The sequence below is a fragment of the Seriola dumerili genome, unplaced genomic scaffold (genome assembly GCF_002260705.1).
Source record: "Seriola dumerili isolate Sdu_G_001 unplaced genomic scaffold, Sdu_1.0 BDQW01000036.1, whole genome shotgun sequence".
Taxonomy (NCBI): domain Eukaryota; kingdom Metazoa; phylum Chordata; class Actinopteri; order Carangiformes; family Carangidae; genus Seriola; species Seriola dumerili.
Window position 1 is genome coordinate 1,095,300 of NW_019174291.1, and position 17,377 is coordinate 1,112,676.

Genomic DNA, 17,377 nt, shown 5'->3' on the forward strand with positions numbered 1-17,377 from the left:
TTGCACTCAGGATGAGCCTCTTTCCCATCCTAACCAACATGTATCAAAACATGTTAAAAATCCTGTGGTTTGACCAAACTGTCACCAGAGAGAAAAAGATGGTCACATTTGGATCAGATGGTGATTCTCATATTGCTATTTTTAAAAGAAACTATAATTTTTCAATAAAAACTACATTTTATTCCTCAACGTTTATACTAAAGACGGCTCAGAGTATGGTATGGGATGTTTTCTACACTTAAGCAACAACCTAAATGATTTAACAAAAATATTCTGTGATCATTTGTGGCACTGAAGTCCTGGTGCATTTTTATTTTTATTTCAAGAAAGGAGCATCTCGCTGGAGATAGAGGAAGTGACCCACTAAGACATTTGTGGAAAGAAAAGGTTTATGCGTGTGTTCTATGGGTGTCCTCTATATGTGTGTACTCTCCTGTCTTTGTGCAGACCAATTCTTAACAATCATCAGAATTTCTCCCAAGAGCTATTTAAGGGTCAAGACTTGTTTTTCAGGCTCATGTAAATTTAGGTTTAGATGTTAGGTAGGGATTATTAGAATATGTCAGATTATGATATGTCAGTGGGATCCTCTTAAGAACAGAAGTACAAATGTGAATACAGCTCTAGTGGTCCCAGCTCATGCTCTGCAGTAGCAGACTGTTGTCACACCAGGCCTTGTAGCTGTTGGCAGAGAGACAGGGTTTAGCCTCCGAATTCATATGTGGCAGCCATGTTCACCCCACAAGCCTGCTCCATGGACGCTACTTAGCAACTTATATATTTTTGCAAGATAACAATCATAGGATTTGGCAATACAGTTAAGGATTGGTACACATTGATGACTAGTGTTAGAAACATTATTCTGTCCTTTTGCATGGTGCGGTTGTGTCTCTCTGTTTGTGTCCTCTGAGAATCTCTGGTCTATTTATGTAATCGAGTAAGAACCACTGTCTGCTGTGAAGGACTCTGTGAAGCACATTTCCTGTTTTTAGGGTAGCGTCAGCCATCTGTGATTACATTGGTATCTGTATTACAATAAAATGCAGTTGTATGTACAATAGATGCAAAGGATATGTATGAGCTTTTACGAGGGAACTAGAGTAATTAGCCAAACAAGTTATAGTCTCACAGTCACTAAGGTTTGCTTGTTAGTCCACCTGTTCACCATATACTCTTCAGAGAAAGCACTCTTTACATCAAGGTATCTTAAAGCGTCCACTTCCTGCTCTTTTCCTCATCAGAAGCCTCCTTAAGCCCAGAGGCAGATGCCAACTCTGCAGAGCCTCTAGCTAACCAGAGGCCCAGCCACCAATAGGCTGACATCAGGGTCATAATGTGTTTGTCGACGGGAGAAGTATGTTCACGTTCATGTTTAAACTCTAGATTTTTTACTCTGGTGGAACCAAAGAACTGCAAGAATAAAACTGAAAATGTCTCTGTTCTTCTTTGCTAAAGCCTGGCTCAGACTACAGGAGTTCTGGGCTGATTTATCCCTGATTCACCCCTCCCAACAATCAGAGGAGAAATCTTGTCCTGAACCAGATTATCTTGTGAGGGGTTCACAGATCCAGTTTTAAATGAACTGCTCGCAGACTCGTTGGGGCTGCCTCGATAATATCATACATGTTTGATATTTAGGAGTTAAAGCCTTGATGGTGATTATGATGATGATTATGATCATGATTACGTCAGTACTTCCAAAGGTGATGATGTTGCCAAGCAGTGGTAAAAAAAAAATCTAGCCCCTGAGGCTAATCTTAGCTAGCATACTACTGTTGATAGATATTAATACTGACAGTTATACTCATACTAGTTATACTAATTATAGGAAGTTATTTTAATGCTGTCTCCTTAAAGAGCCTGGGAGTAAAACTCTCTTCCAGCAGCAGCTATTGACAGTGTACCCTTGAGCAAGACACCATCAACTGCATCTGTTTTTGTCAACCGTAGAGTTGGGTGGTCATACATATGTGGGAATCAGTCAGACTAAAGCAATGATCTTACCTCAGGTTTAGGTGAGTGTTGGTGTTAGGGAACACCCCAGCAGAGGGGGATGATTATGATGCATCTCTTGTGCTGTGTCAGTTTGTGGTGACGATAAACAGCTGATAGAAGCTGGAGCGATGTGGCTCCTCTTTCCTGTGCTTGCAGAGGTTGCCAGGCAACAGCTGTCCAATCCCCTCTCCTTTCACCTTGTCTTCCATCCTCTCCTCATACAGCTCAGTGTGAAGGTCATTTCTCCTTCCCTCCCCTACTCTCACAAATTCAAATTCAGAGGTGCTTTATTGGCATGAAAGTTTCAATCACCTCACCTGTTGAACAGTGAACACATATTCTGTTTTCTTTCACTTGCCATGATTTTTTTTGTCATTTGATTGTTGTGGTCACTTAGCCTGTTTTCAGTTGGATCTGCCTCTGCTCTTCTATCTCTGACAGTTAAGATATATTTGACCAATTCATAATCTCTGTTTAGGGACAGATAACTGTCTAAACTACTTTGACATTTAGTTTCTTCTTTCTAGTGTTTCAGATAAGTTTCTTTACATTGTGTTATAACTTGGTTTATACTGATTGGTGTTTGGAAAGCAGTGTTGTTAGACTCGTCACTGTGTGTTTGAGAGGGGGCAGTAAGTCCCAGCACCAACTGGCATTGGGGACTTTTTCTGGGCTCAGCTCTTGGGTTTGGAGGGCTTTGGAATGGAGGGTGAATGTTAATTATCAGTGGGTATATGCCTACTGCTGCTCAACATGCTTTTGTTTTCTTTTTCTTTGTACGTGTAAAATGTTTCTGCAGAATTCTGCATGTAGAGATTCTGTTGGATGTTTATCCCCCAGGTGACCCCATACTTCACTATCACATGGGCAGGATAACACTATCAAATATTTGAAACCAGATTTTAATTATAATTTGAATGGTATAACATTTTCTCATAATTGCATTTAGAGCTATTATAGCTTTTTCTTTTAGTGCATTCATTTGAAACTTCCTGATGTTTATAATAAGGTAAATATAGCTCACACTGTGTTTGATGATATGATTATTTATGGTGAACTGGTATTTCTTTTCTTGACATTTAGGGCATTTTTGAAAAATCATAATATTGGTTGTCTTCATATTTACTCTCAGGATTCTGCTCTGACAGTATTTTTCTACTATGCCCAGCTGTTGCTGTAGTCGTGGTTCAGTAAGAGATACTAGAACAAGATCATCAGCATTAAACAAAACCCTAATGAACAGGTGAAGAATTCAGTTTATTTGTCTCCAATTTTAGCAGTACACCCATATTCTAAATACGTTGATTTAATCAGATCATATATTTTGTCCCCTATACCATATTGATGAAATCTCTCTCTCTCTCTCTCTCTCTCTCTCTCTCTCTCTCTCTCTCTCTCTCTCTCGAAAAGAAAGCTGCTTTGGAGTATTGAGATTCAACCCACTACAACTTTAGGGGCCAAAGCGCAATGCAAGTCTTTGCTAGTGTCAGACTGATGCAGTTGTCATTTTCCCATCCAGCGCCTACGTTGTTTAAATGGCAAATACACACTTATCTGTGCTCCCATGGGCGTGTTGGTCTTAAAATGAGGTGTGGTCAGGCGCACTGTTGGCGGATTGCTATCTTTAGGCAGTGCAACGCGATTTACTAACAAAAACCTGCATTGTGCAGGTGCATTGTCAAGAGAATAATACACACCTACATAGGCGAGTGTACAACGTGTATACACTCTGCCTGTTACGCACAAGCAGAGTGTGCCACAGTGTTTCCCATTCATCACATAGACTACATTTGTCCCACCACAGTTTCATAATGAACCACTGGTCTCACTGGTCAATCACAATATGTGATCAACTCGCCACAAATAGAATCTGTAAGAAACACTGTACTGTTATAATCCAGCAAGGTGCAAGCGCACCTGGCTTTTAAAGGGAATGGGAGATGGCACTCTGATTTGTTTATTGCATGATATGCCCAAAACAGTCCCATGATTGATTAAGAGACTAAGTACAACCCTTTTGAACCATGCACCTGGCACAGAAACCGTTTTTTCCGTCGTTAAAATAACAAATATAAAATCAAAGTGATATGAACGCACCCTAAATGCAGTTGCGCCACACGCTTTATACCATGTGCTTTGGACTCTTAAAATAAAGCCCTAGGTGTTAATGTAGTATAGTATAGAGGGCCAGATCTAATAAGCTGAGGTTTGCAGTGTTCTGAATGTGTAATGCAGTGTGTAATCAATAACTGCTGTTCTGTCGCTGCAGGATGACTGGGCTTCCTTAACGGGCCACATAAACAAATCTAAATATATATGGATCATATCTCTACTTTGAAACTTTGACAAAGTTTTTGAATGAATGAATAACCTGAGTGAAAACAATTCCATCAAAACTCACAGACAAAAGATTAATACTGTAGCATATATGAAGAGGAAACAAACAGCCCAGATATAAGAATACTTTTTGTTGAGCCACTTGTGCAGGTTTCTGGTTTCCAACTGAAAATAGACCCTGAGTTTTTCTATATACAGAGGTTGAAATCGATGTTACAGTAGTCTGCACGCCTTCGGGAGCTGTGTTGGTTGTAAAGACATGCCTAGTCATTCTGTAATGTCTGTAATATAACTGCAGTGATTTAGATCAAATAGAAGCTGCTGGCTATTAAGGGTGATTTGCCTCAGCTGCAGCAGATTGTGTTTGTGTATGTGACTGTGTGGAGGAGTGTGTGAGTGCCCAGTGAAAATACTTTCTTCCACCATGCAGTTGATAAGCTAAACCCAGTGGGCTTAACGCCCTCCTAACCCCCGTCTCTCTCATTATGCTTAATATTTAATTGCCTTCATTAATTCACTAAGAATGACAGTGTCAGCCTCTGCTGCCCTGGTCCTACTTTAACTTTCTCTCTACTAGTTGTATCACACAATTATAAAGACATGAATAGTGATAACTATTAATTAGCTTGATGTTTTAATGAAAATGAAGCTCTAATGAAACAAATCTTTTTTAATGTTAAAACATCTGTTTGGGGGTGTCACGTAGTGCAGTGGGTTACGCAGGTGCCCCATATATAGAGGCTACAGTCCTCGCTGCAGCTGGCCCCCGGTTCGACTCCCGCTTCAGACGGCCCTTTCTTCCGTGTCATACCCCCTCTCCCTGCCGCCCTGTTTCCTTACTCTCTACTGTCCTGTCCATTAAATGCACAAAAAGCCCAAAAAAATAATTTAAAAAAACAAAAAACATCTGTTTGGTGTCACATCTCAGTGACTGCTGACTACTGTTTTTCTATTGTGTCTTTTTTTTGTTTGTTTGTTATTTAATCTGTAGTAGTTGCTGTATGATTCCTTGTGGTGTTTGTACACAGTTAGTATATCTGGAGAAAACAGGGTTTAGGTTGGCTACTGAACACTAGTGGCCCCGTGAGTCACATGATGAACAGACAACTTTGCTGATCTTACATCCTTTGGCCTGAGGGTGATACCATGTGTTTCCCAAATCCTTCATCCTCTGCACAGTGCAGATTTTATTAATGTCTTAGCCTCAGCTAGTCAGATTCAGTTCTACATTGTCAACTTTCATCAGCTGAAGTTTGACTTTGTCAGCTTCATCTTTAATTAGACTTGGCTTTGGTTTAAGCCGACATGCTAGCATTAGCATTCACCTCAAGGGACAGCTAATTTTAGTGTGTCTATGTTAACATAGATACATTTAGCATGTTGACAAGCATATTAACTGTTGGATGTTGGACAAGTTGAATATTTATAAAGTAATGTTAAGCGTATGGGCTTTCTAACATTTTAAATGTTAAAAATTAACACATGCAGGGGCGTCGAGCGGCGCAGCGGGTTGAGCAGACGCCCCATATGTAGAGGCTACAGTCCTCGCTGCAGTCGGCCCCGGTTCAAATCCCGCATCAGACGCCCCTTTACTGCATGTCATTACCCATCTCCTGTCTCTCTCTACTGTCCTATCATAAAGGCATAAAAAGCCCAAAAAAAATTAATTTAGCATGTTACCACATTAGCTTTTTTCTCAAAGTACAGCTGAGGCTGATGGGAGGTATCCTGTTAATGGCACCAAATGAAAGTCAGGGGATCACCAGCATTATTAGTATTTATCCTGTTAAGACCATGAATGTCTGTAACAAATATTGTGGCAGATATTCAACTCTGGACCAGTGCTGGACTGACTGATATTACCATCACTAGAGCCAAATAAATAATCATAAAAAATGCACACATGCAAAATCTAAATTCTGCACATCAGCACACCTATGTCCTTTTTGATGTAAGCTACTCGTGCGACTGCCTCACTCACAAAGCTCTGTGTTTGTACTTGCTCTGCAGTATATGAGAAAGTGTGTGTATGTGAATGAGGGTGTCTGTGTGTGTGTAGGTATGTGTAGGCGGGTGTAGGTATGGACTGTGAGAACATCAATGGAGCACTTTTACTTGGAGCAAAGAGTGGTAAACTGAAACTGAGATCTGCTATTACTTTTTTTTTCCCTCTAATCAATTCCAGTTTTATTTGGATACTTTGGCAACACTAGTTCAACTAGTATAACAACACTGTTGATACAGTTTTCATGCCAGTAAATCATACAGAACTGGACTGAACTCAGACAGTGATGCTGTGGAAGATGGAAAGAGCTGAAAGAGAGTCAAAGACAGGTTGTGGTTTTCTAATGTAAAAACTAGCTGGACAGTGGTTATTTTATGGCTGTAATACCTCTCTTAAAAGTTGTGCTCTGGGGTTTGCTGGGTTTTCACAGTAGACATTAGAATTTGTTTTATTTGAGATGTTGAAATGAGAGAGAGCTGAAGATCCAATATGCAACTCTTTGGACCACAATGTATTTCCCATATTGCATCACATTATATTAAGCTATTCACTCACTTGCTGCTTTACGTATTGCTACAACTTGACCATGTTGTTATTTTTAGCATTCTAGACCTACAGATGTTATCTGATATAAAACAAACAAACAAACTATAGCATCCACACACCCATCATCATCTAGTCTCATACCTTAACCTTGTCTCAACTGTACATCAATGTAGATAAAAAGAGGGAAAAAGGTTGCTCGCACTCTCTAATCACTTACTGTTACACTTACTACTGAGTTCCTAGTTTATCTTTTGATTCATTCTTGCAGGTGTGCCTGTCTGTGCCTGCTGACTCTGACCTCAATACGTCTCATAGTGATACTATACAACAGCTTCTTCTGCCAGCACTGCAACCCTGCTGTTAAGACTCTTATTCTTCAAAGAGAGCTTCGCTTTGACTGGCCTTCATGGACACCAGAAGGGTTTAAACCTAAATCTGTTTGCTTCAGTTTCAGCAAAATTTATCACAAAATTCAATCGTTTTGTTTCTGTTTATCCCAGAAAGATTTCAAAGAAATGTCAATATTTTGTAATCAAAGATGACCAGCAGTAAACCATAAACGTTATTTCTCAGTGAATGTCATGACTGATCATCTTTACTTATCTTTTTACTTACATTAAGTTCATATAAGATTGGAAAGTGCAGTGAAATGAAATGAAACCCATCAGAGTGTTTTCTTCTCAAATGCCTCCCAAATAATCCTGGAGCACACTGAGCTTTCTAATGCTCTCAGTACAATAAGAAATACTCAGGACTGGAAAAGACAAAAGTAAAAACAAACAGGTTCAGTGCTTCTCTTCCTCTTGTCAAAGTGGTGCTTTTTACATAGATGGGACTACAGTGCTCCTCTGCGCCTCTAGCTGGGTACCTTCTGGAAAATATGTGTGTGCGTGCGTGCGTGCACAGTAAGTGCATATCTCTTAACAGACTTGCATTTGTGGGTGAAATCATACGATCAGTTGCTTGTCAAAAATATATAGAAAATAGTTGCTACAGAGCAAATCAAACAAACAGGAAAACAGGAGGATGATTTTCAGCAGGTAGTGATCTTTAATTATGTCCCAGTTCAATGCTGAATAGAAATTCTTGTATATACAGTGTGTATTATAATCATCAATATTCTAATCATCAAAATATTATTAAACCAGTTAGTGTGCCAAAAATGTACATACTTTCCGTCACATGTCAATCAAACTGTGACTTTGAAATGTCACTACCTATTAAACTCCATAAATTGACTTTAACATGTTTTTCCAAAATCATACTGCATCTGTGAAGCTCTAGCTCAAATTAAAAACCTGTAAAAACACAACATATTAAAAACCTACCTTGAATTAGCATGTAGTATGGATTTTACCTTTATTATCTTTTCAGCTATTATAGCTATTGCTCCTGCTATTCCTTGCCTCACTCCGTGTGCACCAGAGGATTCCCCTCAGGAAAAGACTGACGTACAGAATGTACTTTGAATCTGGAAAACGTCACCAGTTCAACAATTCCTCATTTAAAAAGTGAAAGCAATAACTTGATGTGCAGAGCAGTTGTTGCTGTTTAGTTGGATGAGCAGATTTTTCACATGCAAAGTAAATATTGACACAATAGCTGCAGTGGCCTGAGCATGTCAGACACACTGACCAGCCGAGTGTCAGCAGTGACGCTCAGGAGCAGATGTCCACTGTGATATACAGACCAGACAGCAGAATGAGGATGGCCCATCTGTTACTGTTAGTATCAGTGTCCTGTCAGGGGTCCTCACTCTGTTCTTCAGGGCTTCTTCTTTTTCATTTTGCCTAGTTTTTCTTCTTTATTTTGTTCTGGTTCATATATGCTCTTAGCATTTGAATCATTTTCAATCACAGCAGGAGAGTGTGGTGACACGAGGCTGGATTCAAACTGAGGACGTTGCAATTATGTGGTATGTGCCTCAACCACTCAGCTATCGAGACGCCCAGGATTACTTTCTGATGTCACAGATTTCCATAACACAATAATACTTCAGCTTGTAAGTATGAAATCAAAGTTTTCATATTTTCCACTCCAAATAGTATTCAGGATATCTAAATAAATAAAATTATTTTAGTTAGTAAGTGAATTATGATAGCAAATACTTACTGCCATCACCAGATGGACTGAAAGTTGAGCCTCAAAAAAGCTCAAGCTTCATTAATAGAAAAGGCAAAAAGCACAACATTACTGACCACATCAGACAAACTACACAAATCTTTACCACTTTAAATGTGTACACTCGAGATGTTGTGGTACACTTCCACAAAGTTAGGTGGATTGCAAGAGACAGATTAGAAGAGTGGTCAAGGCTGAAATACCCTGACTTTTAGTCCCTGGTATGAGTCAAGCTCCAAAAGCACTTGAGCCTTTAATTATCTTAAATTAATGCAGCTTGATAGAATCTTTTATTCCACCCACACTACCTAATAAAAGACAGCGTCTTTTAAATTTAAACTCCACACCCCCAGTTTGTAACGCAGGCTTTCTGTTAAAAATGTCTGCCTCCAAGCTCATGCCAAGATAATCTTGATGACAATAGAAGACATTATACAACTGTTTTTAACTTTACAAAGAAAACATTGTTGTTATGTGTTAGACATGGATTTTCCTGTTTGTTGTGGGATCTCTGCAGTTACTGTTTGTTTTAGCAGTGGAATATTTAGTCTTCTTTGAACTGCAGCCTGAGTGTGTGTGAGTGTGGAGTAGCAGCTCTGAGCCTGTGGGTGAAGCTGCTCAAGCCCACGCAACCCACCTACTCACTGCAGAGGACAGCACACATCAGCAGCTGGAGAAACACCACACCAAAAACACAGAAAAATCACAGGACAGTGAGCGGGGTAGTGTAGCCTGCCGTACAGCTTGTAATTCATCTGTTTTCTGTGTGTGTGTTAATGTATATACACACATCATACACATCCATTATAACTCCTTTCATCTCAATTTCACTTAAGTGGAACAACTCAAAGTAAACTCCAGCTCTTCAGAGAATATAATTGTTGTAGTTTTGGAGGAAAACAAGACTTTTTTCTTCCTCGAATCTTGGCCTATAGTGTTTGTATTTTTTATTTCAACATTTAATTTAGGAAATTTGACAGAGCTCATTTGTTCAACAGAGATGGTTTTCCCATACATTTAGTAATGTATCATACAGTACTATATAAAGTGTATATATGGTGTTTTCTATATATGACATACATAGTATCTAATAAGAAAAATATATTATGTTATATTGTGTGACATGTTCTTGAACAGTAATTAGAAAATAAATAAGTTGACATGTATTGCAAGAAGATAATTCATACATATTTTCTTACATTTAGATATATTTTGTAATAAATGACATGTATTTTGTAATATCTGACTTAGCACTGACATTAATGCAGTTATATACACTATCACCTCCAAAATAGCTTTTGAGTGAAATTGTTGGTTTTGGCAAACTTCACACATTTTTAGCATTTCTGTACTTTGTTATATGACTGAGCATGCTTTTACAATAAAATCACATTCACACCTAGGAGCTACATTGGTACAAAAAGAGATTTCTTGAACCACGCTCACACAGCAGGTGTGTGTGTGTGTGGGGGGGGGGGGGGGGGGGTTGGACTGGAAACCTTTTTATGGTATCAGTGCCGTCCAATTTCCAGTCACTGGACAGCTCTCTGTGTCTGTAGATTTTATCATAACCTGAGTGAGTCAGGCAGGATGTTGTCCTCTGTGGATGATGAGTCACTGCTCAAAGTTACTTTACTGTCTTTGTGAGATGTCCTGGCAAAGTCTGAAATTACCACCCGCCAAGCACCAAATGCTGGAAAATGTAGTCTTTTGCAGAAAATTGGGTCAGAATAACAAGGCAGGAAGGCTGGTAACTTATTTGTTCTTGAAGTATCAAAATCTCTGTTACACAGTAAACTAAATGTCATTTGTTAACCAGCAAGTCTAACGTGAACATTATTTGCAAATGTGTATTTGTTTTTTTTTCCTAAACAAATGTGAATTACTATAACCTTTGTTAGTATAGATTACCTTATATTTGGCAGGTTTTTCTTACAGACTAATAGCAGTGAACCAAACATAAACTGGTTCTACAAATGTTTGGAGCTAACTAGCGTGGCCGGTACTGTTGGTACACCGAATGAATAATTACTTCGTAATGTCATCAGTTAATGTGTGAGTTACTTACCCCAACACTGATTTTGACAGTTTGACACAGAGGTAATAAAGTCACCATTATGTCTGTCTTTCTTTTGTTTCCGTCAGATCTTTTTTCTTTGTTTGTTTCCTCATTTTTTTCTGTAGCTCTTTTTCTCCCTGTAACACACACACACACACACACACACACACATACACACACATACACACACACACACACACACACACACACACACACACACACACAAACACACACGGGCTGCACAATACGAATTACAATTGGATGGGGGGAGGATTTCACTGTGGGGGAGGCTAAATAAATTTTTTTTTCTAAAAAACAGAAAGGGAGCAGGTGTACATAAGGAATTGTGTGTGTGTGTGTGTGTGTGTGTGTGCGTGTGTGTGCGTGCGTGCGTATGTGTGTCTAAAAGGGGGTTCAAAACAGGAGGCGCTACAAAAGCGGGGCAGAAATATGAAAAAGAGAGCACAGAGAGGGAGAGAAAGGGGAGGGGAGTGTGAGGTAATTTATGAGGCATTTTAATACAGTGAGGTTTAATCTCTTCACAGACACTCACAAAGACACCTCCTCCTAACCCAGTTCCACAGTGTCTGCACATAATTATCCCAACATAAGATCCGTTAATATTTTTTGATGTGAGGAAATGGGAAAAGGGTTTGTAGCTTTACGCCTCCTTCATATTTTAACCTCAGCTGGTCAGAAATATGTTTAAATATTACATTTCAATAGAGTAGAAACTAACCAATCTACCAATTATTTTCTCAATTATCTATTATTATTTATATTATTATATTATTATTATCTATTATTATGTTATATTATTATTATCCATAAAATGTCAGAAAACTGAGAAATACCTCACAGCTTCTCAGAGCTTGAGGTTTTCAAATGTCTTGTTTTGTGCAATCAGCAGCAATTTGTGCAATTTGTGATTGACGGGGTGATGAATTACTTGTTGAATCATGGCAACTCTACATTTCAGCACATCATGTTAAAGAAATAGTTTATTGAAATTGTAAAACTGCTCTTACAATAATAATTTTTACAAATAAAAATACATACCAAACGTGACAGTAATGTGGAAACAGCTTGTCAAATGTGAAGATTTCGCACTAATGTATCAGTGTGAAAAAATCCTTTGTGTTTGGGTTTTCTGATTGTTGGTGGGAGGAAATTGTGTACGATCACAAGTATTATTTTAGACAATCAATAGATGAAACAGATAATTATTTGGAAAATTATAATCACTAGTGTAATTGATTTTAAAAGTCATAATAAAAAATTAAAATAAGTAAATCCCACCAACTTTGTATTTGAAACTCATTGTCCTTTCTTCCTCTGTCTTTCACCAGTCTATTTTAGATTCTAGTGTTCTTAATTTTATATTTATATATGAATATAATATTATATAATACAATATTAGAAATATATATTATATTATTTTGTGTTTTGGTTTTACAGTCAGCAGTTTGACAAGCAGTTAGAAAAACACACATTAGAAACTTAATTCTTATGGTCTGAATCTCATGAGCTCATTTTATCAGAGCAGCTGATACGATTCTCACGTATCTTTTGGCATACATTTGTACATTTATGTGTGTTTATGGTAATACATCCAAGGTGCTGTGTAGAGACATAGATTCACTGATTAAGTAGTTAATTATTCTCCTTAATGACCATATTATTATAATCGTCTAGATTGCTACTCAATTTCATTGTACTTGACAATAAAGGAATCTTGAATCTTGAACAGGGTGCGTTTAATGTAGCATGGTGATTATGGTTGAACATTTGGTAATTTATGATAATTTAAGTATGTTTTGTTTTCGATATTTGCCGATATTGTTATATTGTAATACATTTGAATAATTCCTAATTTAAAAAAAAAGAAGAGTCTCACCTCTGTCTCACCTCTCCCTCTGTGTTCCTCCCTCCTCTCATCCATCCAGGAGGGCCAGCAGCTGATCCAGGAGAAGCCAGAGCTCAGCCCTGTGGTTCGTAAAAAGCTGGAGGAGATCAGGGAGTGCTGGCAGGATCTGGAGAGCACCACCCAGGCCAAAGCCCGCCAGCTCTTCGAGGCCAACAAAGCCGACCTGCTGGTACAAAGCTACGAAAGCCTGGACCAGAGACTGGGACAGCTGGAGGGTCAACTGGCCTACGTGGACCAGGGACAAGATCTCACCACTGTCAACAAGCAGCTCAAAAAACTACAGGTACATAGGATTTAAAAACATTAAAGAAAACCCTCTGGTTAAAACTCTAACCTCTAGCTTACTGATTCTCAAACTTTTTGAGTTATGATTATGCTATTGTGGGGTGACCTGATAGCCAAATGGTTAGGGCACAGCAAGTCCCCAGTTCAACTCCCGACCGGCTGGACTGTTTGCTGCATGTCATTCTTCAACTCTACTCTTCTCCACATTTCCTGTACGTCTCCACTGTTGCTTTCCAATAAAGGTATAAATTACCCATAAAACAATGATTATGCAATTATGGCTTCATATGGAGAGTGTTGACAATTAAACCAAAAAAGTCATTTTCAGAGGAGGCCCAGAAGCTCAGTATTTCACTGGAAAACAAGACAATAGGGATATTTCAAAATTTGTATAACAGAAATATGCTTTTTTTCTATCCTATAAGTTAGTCAGCTCTTGACTACAAGTGTCTTTAATTATTTATTACATTACAAAGATACAGAATATTACAGTAATATTTACATGTAAGTGTACAGGAAATTAATTTAATGGCATGTTTTAATCATACCAACCAAAAATCACCGTTACTTTCAGGTTCAGTTTTTAAGGTACTTTATTTTTGGGGAGGATTTCAGGTGCCAGTTAAATTTCTGATCTTTTTCTTGTCTGGGTTGTTTCTTTATTTTAGGTCTTTTATCAGTCTAATAAGCAGCCAAAGAGAAAAAAACAACTACAACTACACACACTAAAGTGTTTTAATCAAAATAGGGAATTCATATTTCACTTTATTGACATAGCTCATAAGTTAGAGAGCACTGCTGATTCAACATAACAGTTGTTCCATATGATCGTTGCCGTGTGTGTGTTAATGGACATGAAGCATTATAAAGAAATTTGTGCCTCAATCCAAAACTTAATCAACAAAAAATATATATAAATATATAAATATTAATTAAGAGCTCCAATTGACTCCAACTATTACAATTAATCTATCTATATTCTCCAAACATTTGTTTTCATTAACTTATGTTTTCATTTGGATTTACCAACTCCTCATGTGCACATACAGTAGCAGAGGGCCGATGGAGACACAATATATCTCTTCACATACAGATGGCATCATTGGCTGCAGATGTTCACACTACTCCCCCCCAGACTAGGCCTTTATTTATTATTCTAAACTAAAGTTTACACCAAAGTCTCTTTAGTAGTTAAGTGCGGTCCGAAAGTAAAAATCATATCCTTTTTTTCAACACATGGAAAATCATGAAATTCTTCTGATCATCAGAGTAAATAATGTGCAATACTTTCAATAATGTTACACAAACACTGCAGTTAGAAACGTCCAAACGGCAGGATTAAAATTCTGTCTTCTTTAATGCTAATGGTGAAGATGAAGACCTTGCTCTGAAGTCAGAGGTGAAAATGAACTTTCCATATACAGGATGGTGACAAAACTTTATTTAAACTTTATTTGTTTATACTCTTAACTTAACCCATAACTTAATATTACATAAATATCAGGTTTAATTCCATGGTAGTAAATGTGCTGTTTTCTGTACATGTGATGTTGGGATGTAACTCTTCTCCTCCAACTGTGATGATTTGGAGTCAAATTTTTTACGCAGCAAAAAGCAGGCAGCTTTGACCTGGGCTGACACACAGATTCATCCTTTCATCACCTCATGATTTCACCAGACATCTCTCATTCTCCTCTCCCACAGTATGCCGCTTACAGCTTCCTTTAACAGGCCGCCATTAGCACTGCTTTCCCACATCATCTTTACATCAAACCAAACTCCACTACCCAGCATCCATCCTGACAAGGGGTACAGTAACCTTCACTACACTTCATGTCTGTCGACTATGCTTTTGCTGCTTTGGGTTACTTTCAGTCTCATCTTTCCTTTCATGTCCATCTTTTATCAAATGTTGAAATTTCAAAGAAAATTAGAATAATTCAATTCTTTATTGATACAAAGAATACAGTTATTATTTCAGTTGTGATCTTTCTACCATTTGTACTTAAATGATTTAATTGCAGACATTAAAATAAACTAATAATGAATAGATTATTATTGTGGTTGTGTGATCCTGTGCTTTTGGACAGGCCACAAATGGTGACACTACTTTGTGCAGTGTGACTATACACAATATATAAAACAACATGAAAAAGTTTAATGTTTGAGACTTATAATTTTATGTTGTATTTTATAACATTGTTCTAGTAAGTAAAAAATCTTTGACTTAAAATTTCTCTTAATATAAGAAAAAATTAAAATGTAAGTACAAAAAGTATTAAAACAATTTAAAAACAACTATACATGTGATTTCATAGTCAACTCAGAGCTGCTGTCAAATTAACAACAAACTATTAGTTATTGCGTTTCTGTCTCAATCTTTACATCCCACTCATCTTTATCTTCTCTCCCATGACCACATATTATTCACCTCCACCCAATTTATTCTCTTGTCCTGTCACTTACTTCTTCTCTCCTAATCAACATATCCCCTCTTCCTCCGCCTGTTTTGATAACTTCTACTCTACGCCCGCTCTCCTCCACCATCCTCCTCCTCCTTTTCCTCCCCCTCAGACCATGGAGACCCAGATGGAGGAGTGGTATAAGGAGGTGGGGCAGCTCCAGGTGCAGGCAGCCTCCATCCCACAGCAGACACAGGTCAAGGAGACGGTTGCAGAGCGTCAGGCCGCCGTGGAGGCCAGGATGGTGCGTCTAATCGAGCCGCTGAAGGAGAGACGACGCATCCTGCTGGCATCTAAGGAAGTCCATCAAGTCGGACGAGACCTGGAGGACGAGATTGTGAGTCGGAGGGCTGTCAGTGACACACACACACCCACACACTCATACACACTGTAATGGAAACCTTTAGACAGTATGAAACTTTCACTTCATGTTACAGCCTGAACACTTTATTTTTATTTGCAGACTGTTTAGTCCAACCCAGTAGTTCAACACTGTGGATGCATCCACATTCTTTTAAAAAATCTTGGGATATTTCTTTATCTGAATTTGATTCCACTTGAAAATTCAACTGACATATAATCACAGCAAACAGATACAATAATAATTATTATCAATGACAGTCAAGATATTTCTATGTTTTATTCTCAGTCATTTCTAAAAAATACATTTGAACTTAACAGTCATATAAACAAAAAAGATCAATTTTGAATTAAGTGTAAAGTGAACATGTGGAACTTGACAGGTTTATGTACATTTTTTAAATATCTTTAACAAATATACATTCATTTTATATAATGTTACATATAAGGTACATGCAGTGCAGATATGCACTCTCACAGACTAAAATATTCAATACTGTGGTTGTAGTTGTGGGTCCAGGAGCGTCTCCCGATGGCCATGTCTCAGGAGCACGGCTCCACTTTGCAGGCCGTCCAGCAGCTCATGAAGAAGAATCAGGTAAGAAGATCAAAATAGTTTGTGATTCTAAACACAGACTTTAACTAATGCACAACTAAAGTCTGGCTCCCCCTGTTAAGACTTCATCACCACCCTAATTTCAACCAACCGTGGTCAAGTCACAAACAGATTGAAAGGTAATATGTGACAGATAAACATGATGTGCAACCTCAAGTCCTGATTTAGCTCCATTAACACCTTCTCATGTAACTTATGATGTACTCCCTGTAATATACCGCTGCATCTTCTCATCATTAAAATCAACAGAGAAAACTTTTAAAATGTCTGCTTTCCTGGCCTTGCCCTCTGCGTCTCCTTTAGACACTTCAGAGGGAGCTGCAGGGCCACAGGAGCAGGATCGAGGACGTCTTGGAGAGGGCGGGGATCATCGCCTCCATACGCAGTCCCGAGGCCGACTGTGTCAGGGCCGGCCATGACCAGCTGGCCCACCTGTGGGCTCTGCTCTGGGCTGAGACTGAGAGGAGGCAACTGGTCCTGGACGCCATGTACCAGGCTCAGCAGTACTACTTTGACACGGCTGAAGTAGAGGCATGGCTGAGCGAGCAGGAGCTGCACATGATGAACGAGGAGAAGGGGAAGGTGAGTGTATGATTCTCTGAAGTATGCTGAGCATTTCAGGAAAGAACTAAATAATACATTGCACATTATCTGCTTCAAAATG

General features: G+C 38.5%; 1 protein-coding gene across 1 annotated transcript in view; it reads left to right on the plus strand.

Annotated features, from left to right (window-relative positions):
* sptbn4 (spectrin beta, non-erythrocytic 4) overlaps window positions 1–17,377 on the plus strand; it is an 87,897-nt gene that overhangs the window by 54,161 nt on the left and 16,359 nt on the right. The window contains exons 26-29 of the mRNA XM_022738538.1: window positions 13,010–13,273; window positions 15,850–16,074; window positions 16,606–16,695; window positions 17,017–17,295. Of these exons, the coding sequence (XP_022594259.1) occupies window positions 13,010–13,273; window positions 15,850–16,074; window positions 16,606–16,695; window positions 17,017–17,295 (858 nt within the window). The remainder of the gene's footprint in view (window positions 1–13,009; window positions 13,274–15,849; window positions 16,075–16,605; window positions 16,696–17,016; window positions 17,296–17,377) is intronic.